The following is a 23,663-nucleotide window of genomic DNA, read 5'->3' on the forward strand; positions in this document are numbered from 1 at the left end:
TCTCACTGACTGATAAGGCGTAGATGTACTAAAAATGACAAGTACTTTTTATGTAAAAGGATAAGTGAATGTGTTGTATGAATGAGCAATATAGATTGCTGATGTTAATTGAAAAATAATTAAAAAGCCTGTATCTTGCATCTTTTGAAGGAATAATAAATACCTTGCAGAAGCTGTCTTAAACCACTTACCGTTTTGCTCTTGTGCAAATTAACAGGAAACAGAATGACAGGAGAATGAGGAAGTAAACGAGGTCTAATGTTTTTAAAGGCCATTACTGTTTTGTCACTCTGAGTTTAAAATAAAGTAGACTCCCTACTTATTATCACTCAATAAAGTGGACAGAATAATAGAGCATAAGAGTACAACCTTTCTATCTAAGGTCAAATAATTGTGATTTTCTACAGTTGATGAAAGTTTAATATCCTGTTTCATTAAAAATTCTCAGAACATTGAACATAAGTCAACATTCCATGGAGAAGAAGGTATTATGCAGCTTGCATGTGTGCATATCTGCATATTGGAGCACAAAATATTGACATGATAATTGCAGTCAAGCCTGATTGAACAGTGGCCTCTGGGAATTCAGCTGGTGTTGTACCAACTGGATGGCTGCTCAGGACACAGTTTGAAATGCAAGGTGCAAGTTAGCACTTTATTCAGCACAGGCAGGCATCATTTAAAAATCCTTGGGGGAAACCATGGTGATGTGCAGATGTTAAAGCAGTCTGTTCTGAAGTGCTGATATTTTGAACACTGTAAGAGACTTGTGTATTTTAGATGAAAAATGTTTGCAAATTATTAGGGAAAAATGTCACTATTTTCTTTACTACTCTAGTGTAAAAATATGTTTAGTATTTTAAGTACATTGCTTAAAATAAGGCCTTAATAAATCATCTAATGAATTAAATCAATCAAGTTAGAGATGCAAGAAAAATTACATTTCTGTAATGATGCTTTTCCATTTTGATACATATCATGGAACATAGAACTGCTTCTATAAATAATTTACTAAGGTAATAATTTCATTTTGCTGTTTTTCTTTAATTAGATCTTAAATTATTTTTCTAAAGAAACAAAAATAGGTGTATACAGTTTTGCTATAACTCCTGTCTTAGAAAAGTGCAAAATGTGGTATCAATTTAAATTCTTTTTTTGTTCCATGCTGTGTAAATCTTCTAAAAGTACTATTTGTAAGTATTAAAAGAAAAAAATTACAATATTCATCAATTATAATTTATATTGAAGTTTAAAGATTTTCTAGAATCTGAGGTGAAAATAAACTATTAAATGAAAACTATTTAGCTCTATTTTTTTATCTCTTCTTAATAGGTACATGGAAACACAGTAAGGTTTCTAGTTGGAAGAATGAGGCATAGGCTCTGTTTCTGCTAACCACTGACTGTGCAACCACAGGGATGTGTCTGTACACAGTAAATTACAATATTGGTGCCATATTTACAGTAGCATTGACAGTCAGTGCTCTATAACTTTACTTTGCACGTGGGCAATTCTTTATCTCTTTAATACAACATTGAAGGTATGCAATTGTGTAAGTCTGTTTTTACAATAGTTGGAAGTCAGAAGACAGGGAGAGATGGTAATACAATTAAATGCTGCATCACACAAGCTGATATTTTGTAGCCTTTCTAGTTCTGCAGCCCTTTACATTCAAAGAAATGTCTTTCAAAAGTAACAATATTTCTAGAAGCAGTTTATTTTTAGTTATACAGGTGTACTGTTACAATAGTCTTTGTTCTTTTACCACAGAACCCAAAGTTTGCAGTGTAGCCTTTCTTAGCTATCTAAGGCCAAATTTGTAGATGCATTTGCTGTCTTTTTTCTTTTTTTTTTTGAATCCTACTGTTTGTAAAACTGAAAGGACATATTCCATGGAACATGTAAACGGTAAATGCCATTTATTAGTTAAAATTAGGTTCATTTACCTTATGTAAAAACAACATAATTATATACAACTCTGAATTACTTTTTCATGACAAATGGTTAATTGCTTGACTGATTAAGACCTGTGGTAGGATACAAGATGCCTCTTTTCCCAGACTGGTTTTGCTGAAGAGTTTAGGAAGCATGGTGTTTTATAAACTTCAAACTTCTATTTTTGAAAATCTTAAGGTTTTTGTACTGTGTATTCTGTTTTCATACCTTGTTCATAGTTAAATGTTTTCTCATAGTCTAATGTTTCATTTTTCACAAGCCATTAAAAATGTGCCAAACCTCAAACATATTATCCTGTCCTGTTGTGTAGAGTATAGCATAACACAGGAAAAAAAATCATAACACAGGAAAAGTGTTAAGCTTAAGAATATTTTCTCAGTTTCTTCATTTTTGTGGGAAGCTGAATCTCCATAATCTTTGTAGCTAAATACGTCTGCGTTAAACATTTAAAATAGGTAGTACTCATGGGAAAACTGATTGGAGCTTAAAAGTTGTACAAATTGACAACCTTTCTTCACTCCATTTTTCATCCTAAAGAAGTCTACAAATATTCTTAGCTCACATCATTATTGCTCATCAGTAGTTCTAATTAGCTAAACAGGAGTTTGTCTCAGTCATTGATCATCATCAGCTTCTTGACAGTGCCTGATTTCCCCCCCCCCCCCCCCGCCCTATATTCCACTGGACTTTTTAAAATATATTGTAAATACATAACAGCTCAATTAATGAAGTTGGTTGAAGATTTTTCTTAATATTTGTAACCGTTCAGAAAAAGAGGAGGCGATTGCTGCAGTTCTTATCAAGTCTTATTTCAGGGTGCAACAACAGATCCAAATATGATATGTAAGTTCCAGTCAGTCATATTGCCTTGAGTGTCTGTGGGGAGCTGTCCTATGCCACCGGGAGAAGCTGCTGATAAAGTTCCATATGAGGTCTCAATTTATGCTTTAGGCTTCTAACAACATCCATTGTGTGCTTAAATTCTGATAATTAGGATTTTTTTCTTTAGCTGTGGGTGTTAGCTAGTGAAACTATTTTGGGGGGCATTACTACAGCTTGTGCTGTCTAGAGAGTGAAAGAAAACACCAGAAAGCCAAAGAACCTTGGATTTACTTTAAACTTTTCACACTCATTATGATGATGATAGATCTGTATTTATAAACTTTGTTCCTTGACAGCTTTGTTCAAAGGACTGTTTGACTGAGCATCGGGTAAACAGGGAAAATACCACATTTAACTAGAAATGCACTTTGAACCATTGGCTAATGTGTGCCTGTGTTACAGGCACAGTTTTTGCTTTAACAAAAGTCTGTTGTTTCTCTCCAATCCCAGACTTTATTCTTCAAATCTCTTTCATGCAGCCTTGCCATAAAATCACAGGGCTCCATAAGTTGACTACCAATAATACACCAGAATTAGCTGGGCATACTGTTTGTCAGTTCTGTAGAGCAGATTGATCCTTTGCTTCGTTCTCAGCTGGTTTATTCAATTTCTCCCCATTCGCTCTTTGAAATAAAAATAATTAAAAAAAAATAAAACACAAAAAACCAAAACCCCACAACTGTAAAGATCTTTTGAGCCTTGCTTTGGGAAATATACCTGACCCATCACATTTTCAGATTAGAAAACAAATGTAATAAATTTTGAAGTGATGGTTAAATAGCCGAGTTAAGAGGCTAGTTAATTATCCAGTATTTGTATTTAATTGCACCTCATTTTAAAAGGCTGAGTTTGTGAGAGGAGATAGCAGCTAGAGGAGTTGGGAAGACAATATCATATTGTGGATGGTAGATACAGAACGAGTGGTTACAGCGATGGTTAATTTAAGTAGAAATATAAAATAAAAACAGCTGAATTAAAATGGAGAGGGAAATACATCACGGTGGGAACAAAGAATGGATAGAACATGTCAGCCAGTGGTTAAGGTCAGGACACTTTTGGGGGCCGGCGGCAATGCTATTCAGTGGTTCATGGGGCTTGTGTGTGTGTGTATTTTATTGCATGGTTCTTTCTGTGTCTACACATTACTATTCTAATTACTTTGTAGTAAAGACCTATTTTGCTTTTTGTCTTCTGAAGCTCTTAAAATTGTGAATCAAGCAGTTATGTGTGTGTCTAATATTAAATTCTTAAGTTCTCTAGCTGTAATTGAGACCTGAGGAAATTTGAAGTGCTATAATACTTAAAGTTTAGACATAGATTAGTATAGGTTCATCACTTCCTGAGATGGTGTAACGTGTTTACAGTTTTTTTTATACTGGCGCAGTTTCTGATTTATTTAAGTTGTGGAATAATGTATGATACCTATCATGAACAGTATGCCTGTTTCAGGAACATGCAGAAGCTTCTGGTAAGTATTATATGCATAATCTATTCACAGACATTTTTCTTTACTAACTCCTAATTTTTAAAGTTTTCTAATATCATTTAGTACAAAATTTTATAAGGTTATCAAAGTCTTCTACTGTTTTTAAAAACCTGACTGAGAATATGCTTTCTGTAAACTAGTTATACATTATAAGCAGGGTTTCATTAACTGTCATGTGTTATGAAACCTGTTTGTTGCTTTCTCTCTTGTGCTCCCTTTTTTGGTCCTTAGGTTTTTTTTTTTTTTTTTCCAAAGGACATACATCACAGTGTAACCTTTGGAATACATCAGATAACTTCATATTTGCATGTACCTCTGTAATTGCAGCCTACCTAGTTCAGTTTTAGAAGGTGTTCAGACATAAACTATGAAAAACTGGCAGTACTATGTATTTCATTGCTGATGTCTTCCTAGCAACCTATCATGAAAATTCCTTGATGCTTCTGGTTGCAGGTGATCAGATGCTTTGAGGTCAGGATTTGATGTGCATTTTTCTGTTAAGTTTCTGTCTGGGTTAAAATGCTAAATACCTTTCAGACATGAAATGTCTTTTGGAATACTTGTTGAATATACATGGTTTCACTTTTCTCTGCTCATTACAACTCCTGAATTGTTTTCTTTATGGAAGTAGGTTTTTTTAATGCCGTACAGCTGCTTAAGATCCCATATTTTTGTTTCTCATAGCTAAATGTAATTTAAATACATATCTTTTCAGATAGGGTTTTTTTTGTTTGTTTGTTTTCTTCCAGTGCTACAACACATCAATGCTGCTGTATGTTGCAGTAGGAGAGTGCTACTTACAGTTATGATGCCTTGAGACGTCGGTTTCCAAAAACCTTGCTTTAAATTCCATGCCATTGTTATTTAAATCTTTATTTACTCAAGATCAGACTAGATATTTTAGCAGTCACAGAACTTTATTTAAAAAAATGTGTTACTGGATGTCCTGTGGGGATAGTGTGCCTTTAAAGTCACTGATAACAGTAGAATATGCAGTAATACATAATAGGGGAGAAAAATAGTTATGCACATATCTACTATCCTTATTGGTCTGTTAAAAAATGCTTCGGCAGATGAAACCTTTTGTGCACATCTGGATATTCTCATCCGCTTTTGATCAGATTTACAGACTCATGGGTACCACTCTTCCATTCCCTTCCACCTCTGAAACGTTCCCATTTTGGTAGAGCAAAAGTTGCACAAGTAGGATTCCCTGGCTTCTAGGAGTGATTTATACCCAGCCATGATGGAAATTTAACTGTATTGTGAGAGCAGTGATAATCTGAACGAGTTTCTGCTTCTCTGTCACCTGTGATGCTGGGGATGCCTGAAGTATTTGGCCATTTTTAGGGAATATATGTTTCTCAGATGTTTTCTTGCAGATTATAACAACACCAGGCTGTGCAGTGCTGTTGACACACTGTGTGGAAGGGATGTGCCATTCAGAGGGACCTTGATAGGCTTGAGAGGTGGGCCTGTGCAAACTTCATGAGGTTCAACAAAGTCAAGTGCAAGGTCCTGCACAAAGGTCAGAGCAATCCCAAGCACAAATATAGGCTGAGCAGGTTCAGAGCAGCCCTGTGGAGAAGGACTTGGGGGTATTGGTAGATGAAAAACTGACCATGAGCCAGCAATGTGCGCTCACAGCCCAGAAAGCCAACCGTATCCCGGGCTGCATCAAGAGGAGTGTGGCCAGCAGGTCGAGGGAGGGGATTCTCCCCCTCTACTGCGCTCTCGTGAGACTCCACCTGGAGTACTGTGTTCAGCTCTGGGGTCACCAACATATGAATGACATGGACTTGCTTGAGCTGGTCCAGAGGAGGGCCACGGATATGGCTGGGGCTGGAGCACCTCCCCTGTGAGGACAGGCTGAGAGAGTTGGGGTTGTTCAGCCCAGAGAAGAGAAGGCTCCTCAAGACCTTAAAGCAGCCTTCCAGTTCTTAAAGGGGGCCTACAGGAAAGATGGGGAGGGATGCTTTATCAGGGAGTGTAGTGATAGGACAAGACATAATGGTTTTAAACTGAAAGAGGGTAGATTTAGGTTAGATACAAGGAGGAAATTCATTCCTGGAACACTGGAACAGGTTGCCCAGAGAAACTGTGGCTGCCCCCTCCCTGGCAGTGTTCAAGGGCAGGTTGGACGGGGCTTTGGGCAACCTGGTCTAGTGGAAGGTGTCCCTGCCCATGGCAGGGGCGTTGGAACTAGATGATCTTTAAGGTCCCTTCCAACCCAAACCATTCTGTGATTCTAGATGCATTATAGGAACTGTCTTGTGATAAGGACTATCTGTGTATCCTTGCTGTAGCAACATTTGTTTTCTTTCTGCCTAAAACAGAAGGCAAATAAGGGCATTGGCATTTAAAATTTAGTCAAATAAGGTAGCAATGAGGTGAAGTGGTTTTTTTAAATAAAGCATTAATGACTCATCAGTTGGTTTTCTATGAAGTGTTGCAGAGATGGTTATAGCTCTGCACTTATTAACCACATAGAGAGGCTCTGGTCATCCCCTTTACCCAAGCTTCAGAGCTGTCTTTCAGAGGTTCTATCCATGTGAAAGAGAGTAAAATAGTTAACCATTATGTTCCAAAGTAGTGTTTCAGACATAGAAATGCCATGTAGCTGAGAGAAGGACTTCACAAACCCGTGCAGCTTAGTGGCTCTACATTGCCAAGGGAAAAAAGCATTTTGCTCAGTCTATGGACAAGTTCACACTTTGCATTTCGGAAAAAATGAGACAGATCATTTCAGTTGCTTAAAAATGTATTTTAAGACCTCTTGCTTCTGTTTCTTTTTGAACAAAGTTGTGTTAGTTGTTTACAGATGTAATTTTCTGTCACTTGCCATATGCTCCCTGCTTAATTCTGCAAGGCTTGTCAGCTTCAGATAATTTAATTTTCTGTGCTTTAAAATGACATTCATTATCAGGACATGAAAAATTCAAATGATTAACTGCAAATTGTGACTAATAAAGTGTCTATTTTTTTTGTTTGTTTCCAGAGAAAAACAGAAAGCTGAAGTCAAGGACAGAAGGGTTTTAGAGATTTTGCAAGCCAAAGACAGCAAAATAGAAACCCTAGAACAGGTTTGTATTATGTTTAAATAGAGCAGTTAAGGAAACTTCTATTATTGACATCAAATTTATATTTCTTAAGATGTGAAATTATTTTGCTGTTGTGTCTTAAGGTGAAAGTTGCAGATGATTCAGAGATGGTAACCTTCTGATAAAGTATTAATTAAACTCTGCTGTTTGACCTTTCACCTGAAAAGTTCCGATGACTTTAGATTAAACTTTCTGAAAAGTTTTATCAGCCTATTGCCTTATTTTGCCTAATGGACTAACCTAAACTTGGATTTTAATCTAGAAGAGTTCTGACTGTGCTTAGGTTTGTAATATGCTTGTGGTTTTGAAAGATTTGCCATACTGACAAATGAAAAAATAAAGCAGAGTAATGAGGACTAACCACGTAGTATCCTAAAAGTAATACAGCTATGTATTCAGTGTTACTGACCTATATCAATATTTATTAAGTTAGCTGTTAGCATAAACTATAAAACAATACTGACAAATCCAACATGTCATACATAAGTCTTGCGTCGTGTATTCTCGAACTGTTCATTTAAAACTAAGTGCTGTGTATCAGTAAAAAAATTTAAATTGAAACGATGTATTGAGCCAAGCCGCTGGTGAAATTGAGGAAGTATGCGTGCATTTTCTAAAAATCAAAATAATTATTTGAAGAGTAATCAAAGCTTTTGAACCCTTCGTAGTATTTGAAATATGATACTTAGGAAATCCAACACTAAAATACTAAACACGAGAACAATAAACATTGCACTTTCCTTTTCTCCATAAATTATAAATTACTACCTCCTCAAGACTATGAGGAGAACAGAATGTACTTTTCCATATTATTAATAATGTTAATAAGAAAGTCATAATCAGACCAAGTGTGATATGGAGGAAGAGAAAAAGAATTAGAATTACTTCACAGATAATAAAGCTGATAGCAGAAACACAGAGAAAGGTCTAGGGTGTGCTTTTCAGATCTCTAAATTCTTCAGTTCCTGGGGATAGTGTCTTAAATGATAAATAGTTTTTTCATAGAATCACAGAATGGTTGAGGTTGGAGGTCATCTGGTCCACCACCCCTGCCCAGTCATCTGGAGCCAGTTGCCCAGGACCATGTCCAGATGGCTTTTGAATACCGTCAGGGTTGGAGACTGTACAGTCTCCCTGGGCAACCTGTGCCAGTGCTTGGTCACCCTCACAGGACAAAGTGTTTCCTGATGTTCAGAAACAACCTCCTGTGTTTCAGTTTGTGCCCATTGTGTCTGGTCCTGTTGCTGGGCACTGCTGAAAAGGACCTGGCTCCATCTTCTTTGCATCTTCCCTTCAGGTATTTATATACATTGATGAGATTTCCCCCTAAGCCTTTTTCTTTTGACTGAAGAGTCCCAGCTATCTCAGCCTTTCCTTACAGGAGAGATGCTCCAGCATCTACATCATCTTAATGTCCCTTTGCTGGTCTCTTTCCAGTAGCTCCATATCTCTCTTGTACTATGGAGCCCAGAACTGGACACATGAGTCCACATGTGGCCTCACCAGTGTTGAGTAGAGGGGATCACCTCCATCAACCTGCTTGCAGTATTTTGCCTATGGAGGCCATGATACCCTTTGCCGTCTTTGTCACAGTGGTACTTTGTTGACTTAGGCTCAACCTGTTGTCTACCAGGGTCCTCAGGTCCTTTTGTGCAAAGCCACTTTCCAGCTGGGCAGCCCCAAGCATGTATTGGTCCTGGTCCACGGACCCCAGCAGTCAAGGTTACATATTGTTCCTCCCTGGGTGCAGGACTTTTCATTTCCCATTGTTGAATTTCATGAGGTTCCTTTCAGCCCATTTCCTGAGCCTGTCCAGCTGCTGAATGGCATTGTGACCCTCTGGTGTATCAGCTACTCCTCCTGGGTTAGTGTCGTCAGGAAACGTGTGGAGGGTGTGCTCTGCCCCATCATGCAGATCATTAGTGAATTTTTTCACATTTATGATGGCTTTTACTAAGGTCTTGCTTGAATTGAGGTAAGCTGTATAGTCAGTGGTGTAAACTTAGATTTGTTAAAAATAAACTTGATACACCTGCTGCTTGATGACAAATCACTGAAGTGAGGTTATCCATCCTTTTATTTTGTATTACAGCAGCGGCTGGAGTTTGTGTATGTTGTCATGTCCTTGTGGCTGTAGGTGTGATTTGTAATGTGTCTGTTGCATGCATGCACATCATTTTTATAAACCAGCAATGAATGATTATTCCTGCATTTCTACCCTATCCTTAGCTGAAAGAGAGACTACCTGTGTAAGAAGCTTATAAGTATTTTTGTGCAGTAATGTGCTTTTAAGAAGGGCTCCCTGTTGTGGCAGCTTCTGAACCTGTAGTGTGCATCTTCATGAGATTGCTCTTTGTGGTTTCAGATCAATTTCAGAAGCTGAAATTGAAATTGATCAGAAATCTGAAATTGATAATGTGATGCAGTTGCCATCTGGAAGTGAGAAAAGGCTGAAAATATAACTAGAACCAAGGAAATGTGCCAGGAAAGGAGGACTTGTCAACAAGATGGGAGGAATTAACAGATGAAGAGGACAGAAGCTGCTTTTCTGATGATCGTCACAACTGTAATGCGTGTTGTAATACAGCCCTTTCTAATAGCTTCCCTTAGAGTATCATTGACTCAGGGTGAGGCGTGGATTGTGAAAGGCACCAGATGGTGCCAATGGCCAGTTCTCTGTGTAAAAGCTGTGTACGAAGGTGGTGTCATTCTGACCTTCTTGCCTCATTCATTGGCTGGGACGCCACAGGATTGAAACAAAAAGGGGATCATTTTCTGAGGTTTTGGAGTGGTTTCTGTGGTATGGTAATCAATGACTGGAGTTGGCATAGAGCACAGTGTAGTAAGGAACATTCTCATTTAGTTTTTCTGAATTTGTTTTTTCTTCATCTAAAAAGAAAAAGATATTATTTGTGTAATTAGCATGCAAATATGTTGCTTATGAAACTGAGTTTTGACAGTAATGGCAATGAACGTTCTTTTCTGTAAAGTATAGACAGCAAGACTGTATTGCAGTCTATGAGTATGTTATGTCTAGGAAGGTGAGATTATCCAGTTGTTTCTTCTGTTGTTTTTCCCTTCCCCTTCACACACTGTACAGAGATATCAGTTGCAACAATATAATTTGTCATAGGGTATTTATTTACTAGGAATTTCTGAGTGGCTGCTAAACAGCTGATTGATTGAATCCATGCTGAGTAAGGGAAAAAAAGGCAAATAAATGACATATCTCATAATTCAGCATGTATGTAAACTGATCCTGCTGCCAGAGACAACAACAAAACCGTAGAAGGAGAACATGAAATAATTTAATAGTAGTTATTTAATACTGAGACCTGAGTTACCTTTATTTGTAATGAGATATTTCAACTGTTTGAAGGATTTCCATTTTAATGGATATTACTGGAAATCAACTAAATTAATTCAAAAACATGACTGAGAAGTAATGTGGTCTTTAAGCACTTTTGTATAACCGAAAATGGGGGAAAAAAGTGCACAAATATTAATGAGAATGGGACCTGTGGTTTTAAGGGTAAAAATCAGTGTAAATCAGTTTTGCAAAACTTCTGCTGCTAATATCTTTGGAACAGAGTACATACATTGAACTTTTAGGTACTTTAGTATGACTTAGTCTGCTGTGCACCTTTCCTAAATTACAGTGGTGCGATCTTCAGTTTTAGATAAATGTGTAAGACTATTTTTTCTTGCCATGAGCTTGTTGCAAAACTGTGTTTAAACATTTTAAATGTGAAATAATGTGGAGCATTTCAAAATGTACCATTCAAAGGTTCAAATAAATATAGTATTTATTAAAGCTCTTAAGGGTTTTTTTTTTTTTAATCTATTATTGCATGTAAATTCAGCAATTCAGTACAAAATATATTGGAGTATTTAATTGTATTTTTCCCTTTTTAAATCTTTGTAATTGGTTGATTGGTAACTTTTGGTCTTGATAGTCACCGCTGTGTCTCGTCTGGCATATACCTAGTTATTCTAAATGCTGTGTGGTAAAAATCTTACTCCTTTGAGGTTGGTGGCTAGATTGCTATACTGATCTTACTACTGTCGTTTTTTTTTTTTACACAGTGGCTCAAGACTCTTTTCTCAGTTAGTTATGTATCCTTGCATATATATGTAATTTCTCTGTGTGTTTCAAGAGAAAGAATTTATAATTGCTGCCTTTAAGTGGCTAACTCACTATCCTAGAATTTTAATTATTCTTCTGAAGGGTGACTGCTGCAAATGTCTTTTTTTCATTCTCCCTTTTCTTTGGAAACATTTCCCACCTGATGTGTTTAATTTGTAATATCTGTGTATGTCTCAAATAGATCACTAGTGCTTTTTTTTTTTTTAAATAAGTTGAAGTTTCTGAAAGAAGGATTTAAAATTTTTGAATTTAAACAATTAGTTTGGAGGATAATGTGGGAACAGAGAACTCAGTCTTATGCCATTCATGCTATAGATAAAATATCTTCACCTGTTTTACTTAGAAGATAAAATTAAAGACATGTAAAAGTAACAGTAAACCTTTTCTGTCTTCTATAACATTGTTAATTAATTAGGTTTCAATTTTGATCTGGAGGAACTAAAGCTAATCTTTTTGTCCTAGACCTTGTAATGTTTCAAAACCTTATCAACTGATTATACTCCAGAGGGGTTAAAATAGTACTAGCTTGCCTCATTATCTGCACTTGAAAATCTTCAGCTTGCTGTGCAATTCTGTATTAAAGCCCCTTTAATGGGCCCAATTTAAAGAAGCATAATTCTACCTTCAAGCATTAATTAACGCTAATAAATTTGTCTTAACTTTTTGTTCTTTCACCTGATTGTATTTTTCTTTGTAATAAAATGCTGTTATTAAATCAAGACAAAGGTATACACATGTTATTGCCATCTAAACACTATTTCCAGTAGTATATAACCTTGATTATTCTTGTGTAATGAGGGACATGAGGATAATTTCAGTAATAGGGAGTTTGGATGAATGTGTCAGTAGTGATGAGATTATGTGAAGTCTATAAACTCTTTGCAAAAATTTTCCCAGTGAATGAGATTTATAGGTATTGTAAGCGAAGAATATTTGAGGACCCTGGTGCTTTTTTTTTTTTCCTTTAAAAAGACAATTTTATTCCAGTTGTACCTTGGAAAAAGGGATCAGCCTTCATTGGTCAAACCCGTCTTATATAGCCCCTTTGAACTGCATCAGTGAATTACCATATGTCTTTGTGCCTTTCTGCTTGCAATCTTCTAGTTAGTTTTCTCATAAAATTAAGGGAAAGAATCTTGTTAAGGAGCTGGTCTGAGTGAGAAAGATGGTGAGGAAAATGTATTTATTATTGAAATAGTTAAAAGTTGCTGATTCTGGTTTATTGATAGAAGGCTACCTGAGGTGGGTGGTATGATGACTATGGCTAATACCTGTGGACTTGTTTGTCTGAAGAAATTAATAAGCTGTAAATTATTGTGTACCTTTACAGCTCATTAATACTTCTGTGTGAATTCCCAGTAGGAATGCTTTCTCTACAAGTTGAAAATGTATTTCTGTGAGGTAGCTTACTCCATCTTGAGGAAGGAGTTTTGCTACTTAATCCACAAAAAAGTGGCTATATTGGGTGCTCGTACAGGTGTGCTGTAAATCCATCCTTCACCTTTTTATTAATTTGCCTGTGTAGCCATGCCTGAAGTTGGCTAAAACTTCCGGATGTTTATTACTCAGTCTTCATGTTCAGTGGTGTTTCTACAAAGATAGCCTGAAATGATGGCTGCACTTGGATTAGATGTGAAAAGGTACAGTAAGTAAAGAAAGGTGGTGTTTCTTGTCCTCTGTCCATTCCACTGGTTTGAAATGCTCAATTCTCACCTTAGCAGAGCTCAGTATTCAAGCCTGGAAGGAAGAGGAATGTCATCTTGTGATCTCACTAATCCTCTGGGGAACTGGGATCTAGTTTGGACATTTCTTGTTTAATCCGGATAGGAATAGTTATCATGTAGCCAATTAGAGTTACAATAGGATAGCCTTTTTTTCTTGAGATAAAAATGGTTTCTAAAGCTGTTGGAAACTTATATATTATATGTATATTATATGGTTGCTGTAGTGATACTTTTTTTTTAAATTGTAAAAGCAGTATAGTTTTAAGAGAGTGAAGCTGGATTTTATTCCCTATTTAAAGATGTTGTTGATAAGGAATCTTTTCATATATCATGTCTTCTTACTTGAATACTGGCAGATTTTTTCAAGTTCAAGAAAATTGTTGTTCCTTAAGGACGAGGTAGCAGAAAGAAGCATGCAGTGCCCTTTGAGATTAGATTCTGCCTTTACTAATCTGCTGATCATACTTAGGAAGGAGCTTGTCAGAAAAGTTGATCATAGCAACAGCTGTTCTTTATTTACTACACCTGATGTGGCAGCATTGATGTATGTGAGTGTAATGAAATATGTGCTGTGTCAGGAGTAGATGCTAGTAGGTGTCGTTTCCAGCAGATCTCACATAGTCATGCATACTTCCAGAGACAGAGCCTTACTCACTCTGAAGACCTTGTATAGGCCTTGCTGAGGAGGAAAGCGTAGGGAAAAAAACCCCAACCTAGTTCTGTTGAGACTATGCTCTTCAATGAAGAGAAGAGAAAAGCTCGTTTTAGTAGACTGTTGGTTTTGATTTGGAATGAGTAGAGAGGATAGGGAGTAAGAAGATACTTTGGATTTTCTGCTGCCTGACCTATAGGGCTGGACTGCTGCTTTCCATAGTTTCAAAATATAGCTGTGAAGAAGAGAGAAAAGTAGAGAAAGTATCAGTGTATTGGAAAGTGCTGCTTTATGGTGCTGTGTTACAGGTCCTATAGAAAATTGTGTGCCCTGGTGTGAAGAATCACTAGACAAAAGAGGAAAGGGGTTTTATTTAGATCAGCTATTGGTTACGGTGATGTTAGAGCTGTGGCAAGATTGTTAAATTATATTGTCAGTGTTCGCTGTAGTTATCCTGAGAGCTGTCATATCCTCATTAGAAGAAAATGGACAGTTAATCTCTAAATCTAGCAGATGCATTACTGCAATACATGCTATACTGGGAGAGGTGCTGGATTTATTATGAAGCTACAGCTTTTCTTTGGTTTTGGCAGTACAGTCTCATTTTCAAATTAGAGGTGTGTTTTGTGAAAAACACACCTCTAAGTATTTCCACCTCTCAGGGCAAGGAGCTTCTGTATTCCTTGTATCAGAGATGGCAAACCTATTGCACATGTGCCAGAAATAGTATTTGGCTCCCTTGTCAATGCAAAAATGCAGCTCCTGGCAATGCTTGCACTACACCTGGGCAGCAGAAAGAATCATCAGAAAGAATGCAAAGGATTGTAAGGTATTGTAAGAATCAAAAAGAATAGTAGAGCTTTGTTCTTAGTGGATGAGAGGAGGAATGTGCTGCAGTGTAGTTGTAAGGAGCATCTTGAGTGGAATGAAATGGTGCACATCATAAGAAGGTTTTGTTGGTGCTGTGACTACTTACCAGATTGTTGTCTGGAGGTAGTTCCTTTGCTGCTGGTGAAAATGAGATGCTGGAGTTGCAGGACTGACTGATACACTACGTGAAGTCACAGTTTATTTCCACCACATGTTCAAATACTAAGAAATTCTGTCAGGTGGTTTGATTAAGATAGCAAACTTTGGTGAAGACACCAAATTAATCACGTCAGGCAAGTCCAAAGAGGGCAATAAGGAACATGATGTTTATAATAGATTATTCTGTTTGACCCTTCTTTAATCTATGGGTCACGTGAAAATTCAGGAGCAAGACCGACCGGTGGTAGAGGAGTAAGTACATATTCCATACCTCCAGGATGAAGTCAACTGCTTATATTTCTGGTCTGCTGCTTTGTAGAACCATTCTACTTGATCCTCTTAAAGAGCTTTAAAGAATCTTAATTTCCTTTTCTTTGGCAAAAAAGACCTGCCCTTTTTCTCCAGCACATAAGTGGTAGGTAAACACATTTGAATGGACACTGTTTTAAGAGTGTTTTAAGAGTGTTTAAGTTACCATGTTTTATTTCATGTCTATTATCGATAGAAATAGGCGTTCAAAAATTCTCATTCGTTTTGGGAATGGATTTGCAGATGCCTGCTTGCTGCTACATACTACTTTTTCTCAGAAACAATTCTTTATGTTGTTTAATCTCAGGGAGTTCTGTAAAGCATGGGGTGGGATGAAGAAGAGCCAACAAACTTCTGGTGGTATGAAAATCAAGTGAGCTCCCCCACTTCAATTCCCCTCTTTTTGTGGTTGGTTGTGGTTTTAATTTATTAAAGATTGTCATAGTGTAAAGGCAGGTGTGAAAAATAGAAATCAGTCGTGGGATGTGCACTCATAAGACTACTGCATGAGTTACATTTTAATCCATTATATGTCAGTTCCTATTTTTTCCTTGTTTTTTTCTGTCCTTGTTAGGAATCAAGTTCTAAATTGTATAGTTAACTGTGAATACAGGCATCCTTTGGAAGGATACTGTAGAATCAGATAGCACCACTGGCATTTTACTTTTGGGGCAGTATGGATTTAAAAATAACTCATGTTTTATAGTGTAACTAACTAGTGTCATTTTGACTATGAAAGAATACCATACAGACTGCAAAATGCAGCAGATGACTTCTATAACATATGGTTTACCTTTTCATGAATTATTTACATAGAACTTCTGTTCATCCTACATCTGAAAATAATTAAAAAATCTAATGAATAGTCATGAGATGAAAGAGGGCAGATTTCTTTTGTTCGTTTTATTTTTGTGTGTGTTTTTATTTGCGAGGACTAATGAGAATATAACTAGGAATGTTATTTGTTAAACATGCATATGAGTGCTCAAGTTTAGAAGCATGAGGATTAATAAATTTGAAAAAATCTAAAGAGAAATTTGAGAAAGGTAAATCAAGGAAACCTGTAAATTGTTACTATCACATTTTTAGTGGTGTCTACTTAATTTCTGCTACAAAAAAAGGAAAGTTGGAAGGGAGGGGAGAAAGTTAGGAGTGTTACTACACTTAACTACTTAAGTCAACCTTAACTACTTGGTGGGAAAAAGATGATGAAAGGGAGAGAATAAATATATAAATGTTGAAGTAGAAATTTTGAGGAAAAGTTTAAAAGAAAGAATAATATTTTCACATTTAAGTTGTAATAAAATAATTTCTTAATAAATTCTGTTTCTGCTTAAGATGTCAGGATTTCATTAAAAGTCACTGCTTGGGGGAAAATACTTCAGTTTTTCATCAGTTCTGGTTATTTTGTTTGTGTTCATTTTTATTTTTTTTATGTGTCATATTAGAAGTGTACTGCTGCACAGTGAAAGCTTCTGATAAAGAATCTAATGAAGAAAGCACAGAATATAATGTTTATTTGTTACCCTGATCCTTTGGTAGTGGAAACAAAATGCATGTCCCTTCATTGTTGTGGTGCGGAGACTTGAGTTTTTTGTGAAGTGCTTTAGCAGCGAATGACAGAAAAAAGGTGCATTGTTACATTTCTGTATCATTAGCAGCAGCAGCAGCGAAGGATGTATGTGTCAGCTTTGCATTTCTGCTGGAAAGATTTTTAGGGATATTTTGATAAACTATCAATAGGTATTTGAGGCAACTTCCTGACATGAAATAAAACCTGCTTTTATCTACATTTTATGAACTTGTATAGAGGCAGGTATGCAATACTGATTCAGTAATGCAGTCTGATCAAATTTCAAGCTGCAGAACTATAAACGGAGTTTTTTTTAGTTTTTCCCTCCACCCCAGAAATTTACAGTTGAAGTGGTAGTAGCAGGTACAGGTGTTGTTTCATAGCCCTTTCTGCATGCTTTTTATTTAGTGGATTAAAAAAATCTTTTACTGAAGACTGGAAGTTCAGTGATGATGTTTGCAACATCAAGCAGTCCATAACTTGTGGTAGTTGTGTCTGAACTCATTCTTTTTGGAAGCAGAGTCCTAGCATTAAAGAGTCATGTTTTTGTTGCCACTTTCACTGTTTCCATACAGTAGTATAGTATCTGAATTCTCACTGCATAAAAATTAATTAAAAAACTTTTTGTGTATTTATTCATCTGAAATATTGACATCCTACTACCATGAAAAGACTCTTGAGATGTTCGGAGCTAAGACAAAAAAGGACTATTTTCCCCCTTCAGTTTTGATCTGTAGTTTTTGTGACTCCTTGTGGTGGTTTGACCTTGGCTAAATGCCAGGTACCCACCAAGTCGCTCTAGCACTTCCCCCCCTTCCCCTTTTTTTCTCAACAGGGCAAAGAGGGGAAAGAAAATAAGATACGAAAAAAAAAATCCAACCCTTGTGGGTAAAACAAAAGCTATTTTAATATAAGCAAAGCGAAACAAAGGTCCGTGCATGGAAGCAAAAAAAGAAAACAGATTTATTCTCTACTTCCCATGAGCAGGCGATGTCGGGCCTTCTCAGGAAGCAGGGCTCCAATATGCGTAGTGGTTGCCTCGGAGGACCAAGGGTGACCCCACCCCCTTCCTCCTTTCTCCCAGCTTTATACTGAGCAGATGTCATATGGTCTGGAATATCCCTTTGGTCAGTTCGGGTCAGCTGTCCTGGTTGTGTCCCCTCCCAAGATCTTGCCCATCCCATCCCACTGGGGGGGGGGAATGTGGGAAAGAGCCTTGGTGCTGTGTAAGCACTACTCAGCAGTAGCCACACCACCAGTGTGCTATCAACACCCTGCCAGCTCCCAACACCAAACACAGCACCATGAGCGCTGCTATAGGGGAAAACCAATTCCGGCTCAGCCAGACCCAGTACACTCATTTTCTTGTCTTGACTTAGCATGTGATTTTACTTCCTCTGCAGATTGATATGAAGGTATTTAAAAAATAAGTAGTTTTTGCCAGTAAACAATTTGACATTATTAGGGAAGGAAAAGAAATTGTAGCTAAAGAGATGCCATGGAAAGGGATAAAAATGAATTCTGGAATGACAGTCCTCTTAAATATCAAAGGACCTGCTCCACCAGGTCACAGTGTCTCTTTCTTTGTATGTACTGTTTGTTGCCTGAAGTATTGTGGGCTCCAGCAGTATGTGAGGGATACTCTTTGATTCTTCCCAGCTAAACAAAAAGGTAAAAGCAGATTCCTTTGGTTTTCATTAGAGCAAATTAACTTCTAGAATACAGTTTTCTTTCTTGTATTTTGAAGTTTGTCTATGGAAAAACCTTTGGAAGTGTACCCTAGTTGTCTTAGTTATATGAGTTTTTTTATAATTCTTGAGCACCAAGCTGTCAAAAGTGCATTGAACATTGCTTTTGTCCTGTTGTATTCAAACAAATACAACTGCAGTCAATGCAGAATGTAAATTGAGATTGTTCTTGTGTAGCATTAGCCTGTTTTTCATGCTGTCTAGACAAAAACAGTAGATACTGTGGGAATAGATGAATTCCTGATGAGTGTTTTTATCTGGCGAAGTCTGTCAAAATAAGCTCATGTGGGAGGTTGCCCCATGTGTTGATCAGGTATGGGGTTTTCTTCTGCTGTTTCACTTGTCTACCACAGTAGGGTAGTCTTTTAGGAACACTGCTTGTACTCTCTGCTGTAAGAAATCAGTCTTTATGCTCTTCCTCCTGTTATACAGGTAATTCATAGGCTGAGGAAGCAAAGTGCAAAAACAACTGCACGGGCAAAGGCAGATGATAATTTACTTGTCTGTATCTCAGAAATTCTTCTTTATGACCTTTATTTCTATCCAGTCACGGCTCCCAAGTAATACTCCTAGTTTTTTTCCCTCCATTATAAACATGTGAAATGAGCAGATACGAGAGTAAAAGTTCAATTCATTTAGAGGAAGAGATAAGAGCATACAAAGTGGTACCCAAGAAAAATGCTTTGAAACATAACAGGATTTTTTTCCATGCAGGTATAACTTACCTAAATAATATTCCACAGTTGCTGCAGTAGACAACTTTGTAGACTGCTTGGGTGAGTTTGCTGCTTAGTGATTGATGTGATGTATTTACCTTCTGATTGATTTAAAGTCTTAAGTGGGTCAGTTGTGGGGATAAGTAATTAGTGTGCGAGCCTGATTCAGGATAATCTGTCTGATTATCCTGCAAAGTATGCAATGTAAGTAGCTTATTTGAGTTTAAAATTTCATCTCAGCAATATGGAACAAACATTTGAAATATCTAGTTGCACTTTTATACCTCCATGTCTCCATTCATCCTTTAAATTGCTGGAAAACATCCCATTCCAAAGAGGACCGAAAGATCTTTGATTCCACTTCACAAATATACGTATGCTTACCAGTTTCCACACAGTGTATAATGAAACTAAGTAGTAATCCAGTGTAGCTTGAGTACTCAAAAATTAGATGCCTTAAAGAGCTGGAGCTGCACTTTGAGATTGTGAGAGTGTGTATTTGTGAATTTTTAACTGTTGGAGCCAATGGGATCTTTCAGATAGGTAGAATTTCTAAGGGTGTTCTCTTTGTCTTGATAAATGTTAAACAAGTAGTAATGAGCTGTAAGGAAGACTTGAAGGAGTCGCTTACTGGAATTCTGTGAGGACCTGGGAACTGGGAGGCAGGCAAACAGAAGAACTGATGCTTTCCATGGTAATGTGGATTCATACCTTTTTTAAGATGCAACTAAATCATGTCTGCCAGCAACAATTTGGTTTTGTAACTGGAATAATGTATCTGAAGAGCACATATTTTCCTTTTTGAATAGTGAAAATTGAGCCTGGTGTCTGATAAGTTAAAAATATATGAAAGAGGGGAGTCCTTATTTGAGAGGAGGTTTCTTAATTTCATTATCCCTTCCCTAATGTCTGCTGATAACAAACTAGGCTGAGAGGGTTTAAGCACTGGATTATGTGTCTGAGAAAAATTTCTTATAAATTTCTGAATACAAAATTCAGGTTTAGTTTTTCTTTGGAGGAAATGGAAGAATGATTATGAATGTATAATATTAGGCAAACTTTGGTTGAAGTCTGTTCCAAGTGCCAGTGCTGTAGAATGATTCTCTGAAGGGGAGTTAGTTATATTATAAAAAATAAACAAGTAGGCTATAGGTTTTACATTTAAATTACCAATTAAAAACACTGTTTTAAATACAAGGTAGTTTGGGGATTATTTTTTTTTCAGTCTGCTTGGCTGGTTGGAATTAATGATGTCTGAGGCAAAAATCCAAGATATGAGAATATTTCTGTATTTTCTTTCACTTTTCTCTCAATATTTGTTCTCATTTTTCCATTCTTTCCAATTCAAATTCACTTTCTTTTTCATTTTTTTAAAGATTACTGATAGAAAGTACATAATTTTATATATTCTTTGAATTCTACTGTGACTGGTATGAGGTACAACAAAGATAATTCTTTTTTCTTGATAAAGTGAAATTTTTAGTGTGTGGAAAATAATATCCTTCATGCCTCCCTATTCTATTTACTAAAAATCAGCTATTCACAGTTACTTATTTCCAATATTTGCTACACAAGTTAGCTGGATTATATTGTCTTTTTCATATGCTGAACTGGTTGCAGGGTTTGTTCTTGCTTGGAAACATTTTCTGCTATGTAGTGTGGTATGGTGGGTTTTTTTATTTTTAAAGAAGTGTTACCATATTTGTGACAGTGTGTGGATAGAAGTAGGTGTCAGAGGGGTAAAATAAATTTACTAAATGTGACGGAACAATGTATAGAAAAGATCTGGAGATGGTGGTAGGAGAAGAAATAGAACAACAAAAATATTTGCAAGGAAGGTGGGAATGTGATGTGTAGGAAAAGTGAAGAGGTCTACACAAGAGAGACAGACATTCGAAGTAATTTGCAAAAAGTTACAACAAGGGTGTCTGTTAAAATGTAAAAAAAACAAACGAGGGAAAGATACAATCCACACAAAGAAATAGTCATGTATGGTTTTTAATGACTATTTACATAGATACATTTTACTGCACATCTTCAAATATATTTTTCACATGTCTTAATGTCACACTAGTTCAGTAGTGGTTTAATAATAATTCATAAAGAAATTATTTCTGCCATCCTTAGTCTTATAATCATATATGTGAAATTAATGCTTTTTATATGATTTAACTCCAGTAATACTGAAAAAGGTAGTTTATTAGCTATTAAGCTAGCTGTCAAATGTTACAGTATAATACAGCAGAAGGGGCAGAGATTTGCTTTGTGCTTGGTAATTTTTTGTGCAGAGTAGAGAGAAGAACATGCATATCTTGAGGAAGAGCTGGTACTCAAACTGCTAGACTCTTAGAATTGCCCCATTCTTCTGTGATGATCATTTTGTGAATAGTCTTCGTGTGCAGTGTGGGTGCACTGGATGCCAGCGCACTGACACTTCAACACGTGGAGCAAGTCCTGCTTACCCCTGCACAGCTTGCTTTGTGTTCAGGGCTGCTACCTATAATACCTGTGTTTTTTGGTTTGAGTTACTTTGAATTTAGTAGTGACATAGTTATGTTTTTGCCCTAATTGTTATATGTAGGTTTAAAATCAGTGGTTGTTGAATATGACTTCAAATGTATTGTTTTCCATGTTTTTTTCTCAGCACATTTTAATTCTTTTTCATGCCTGACAATACATGTAAACTAGATTTAACCCATCTGGAGGTTGAAAACCTGAATGTATGTTAGCACCAGTATTGTAGAATAATCTAAAGGTATATCCTCTTGCCAATAATTTTTTAGGTTTCTGAACACATTTCATTTATCTTGTATATTAAAGGCATTTTTGTCCTGAGATAAAAGTTTCATCTATTTCTTACTACAGTTACAGTGTTACTGCTAGGAAGATGTTTTAGATGAATGCCATTTTGATTTAAGAAGGGAAGGGACAAAACTGTATGTGGAATTAAAACAGACTCCTGGAGAAAAATGCAAAGTTCTAATACGCATGTAAGAGTGAGGGTGTTTTAAGTATGAATGTCCTAAGAATAGAATGCAAGTATGTAACACAGAAAGTTGAAGTTTTTTTGATGGCAGTGAGATTTTATTATGTGTGGGTACACTAAACTGTTGTCTGTGTTGAACAGAGTTGTATTATTTTCCTTGAGCTACAAATTCAGTTAGATTTAATTCCCTTTTTACAACTATTTTGTATCATAATCTTTTTGGTTGCCTCACTTAATAGTTAATTCTCATTATTTTAATGAATTCTGGAGAATTTTGAACTCTACTTTTTGGCTTTGTTTCTGGTATGCTAAAAGTGCAAGTGAAACAGTATTCTAATGTATTCTTAATCTATAAGCACAAATATAACTTCTGCAAATGACTTTAAGCTTGACTGAATAATTTCTATTTAGTTCTGCATTTATGGGCTCTTTTGTTTAGTAGCAGCAATATATTCAGTTCCTTGTTTATGTTACTGTGTCATATAGTCATGCGGTTTTGAGTGTGATTAAAGTACTAATGAAATTAAAATAATGATATAAAACTACATATATCAGATTGTTACATTTCATAGGTCTAAAATACACAGTTCTAACATCCAGTACATGCATGTTATTTTGCAATTGCTTTTTGCCTATTAACAGACTTCTTTTTTTTAACTTAGAGAATCACAGGACAGCAGCAGGAAATAAACAACTTAATACAGAGAAAAATTGCTGTCGATGAGGAAAATGCCCATTTGAAGAATGAACTCAGTAACTTGAACCAGAAATTTAAAGATAAAAGCCAAGAACTTAAGGTATATTGACTTGTACATAGTTTCATAAGACTGTAGCTTTGATGTAGTTCTTTAAGCGATGTCAGCCTTTGTGGCACAGAAAGTGACAAGCTTGGAGGAAAAAATTGCCCTAGGCCTTGCTATACCTTACAGTTTTCTCACATACTGACTCCAAAGAATATGCTTTAAAGCCAGGAATCCAAGCTTTATAACTTTCAGATAAATAGTTAATGATGGAAATGGAGCAAAGAAAGTAGGAGTGTGAAGATGTGGCTTCTTGTAATTAGATTCTGATGGGACTGGCATTATTAATTGATAAAGCTGAGGTCTGGGAGGATATGTCTGTGTGGGTCTCAAAAATAGCTGGGGACAGCATCAAAGGCAGCTTGATCAATTAATGGGCTCTTTGCAAATGTGTACTCATCAAAGCTGTCATCCAGCTAAAAAATATGACCCTTCCACCTGCATGAAAGAGGCCAATAAAAGTACACAGGTGACCTTGGCCATCAAATATAGAAGAAGCTGCTGTGAGGGTAAAACTGCACAGTTTATATTTGCTGATTAGTTCTCACTTTTTT

At 36.4% G+C, this 23,663-nt stretch overlaps 1 protein-coding gene across 1 annotated transcript in view; it reads left to right on the forward strand.

Moving 5' to 3' along the window:
• The window catches only part of CNTLN (centlein), a 206,565-nt gene that overhangs the window by 24,581 nt on the left and 158,321 nt on the right, over positions 1-23,663 (forward strand). Inside the window, exons 3-4 of the mRNA XM_074856182.1 lie at positions 7,323-7,407; positions 22,972-23,106. Coding sequence (XP_074712283.1) covers positions 7,323-7,407; positions 22,972-23,106 — 220 coding nt within the window. The remainder of the gene's footprint in view (positions 1-7,322; positions 7,408-22,971; positions 23,107-23,663) is intronic.

This window comes from Strix uralensis, chromosome Z (assembly GCF_047716275.1).
Source record: "Strix uralensis isolate ZFMK-TIS-50842 chromosome Z, bStrUra1, whole genome shotgun sequence".
NCBI classification, from domain to species: Eukaryota; Metazoa; Chordata; class Aves; order Strigiformes; family Strigidae; genus Strix; species Strix uralensis.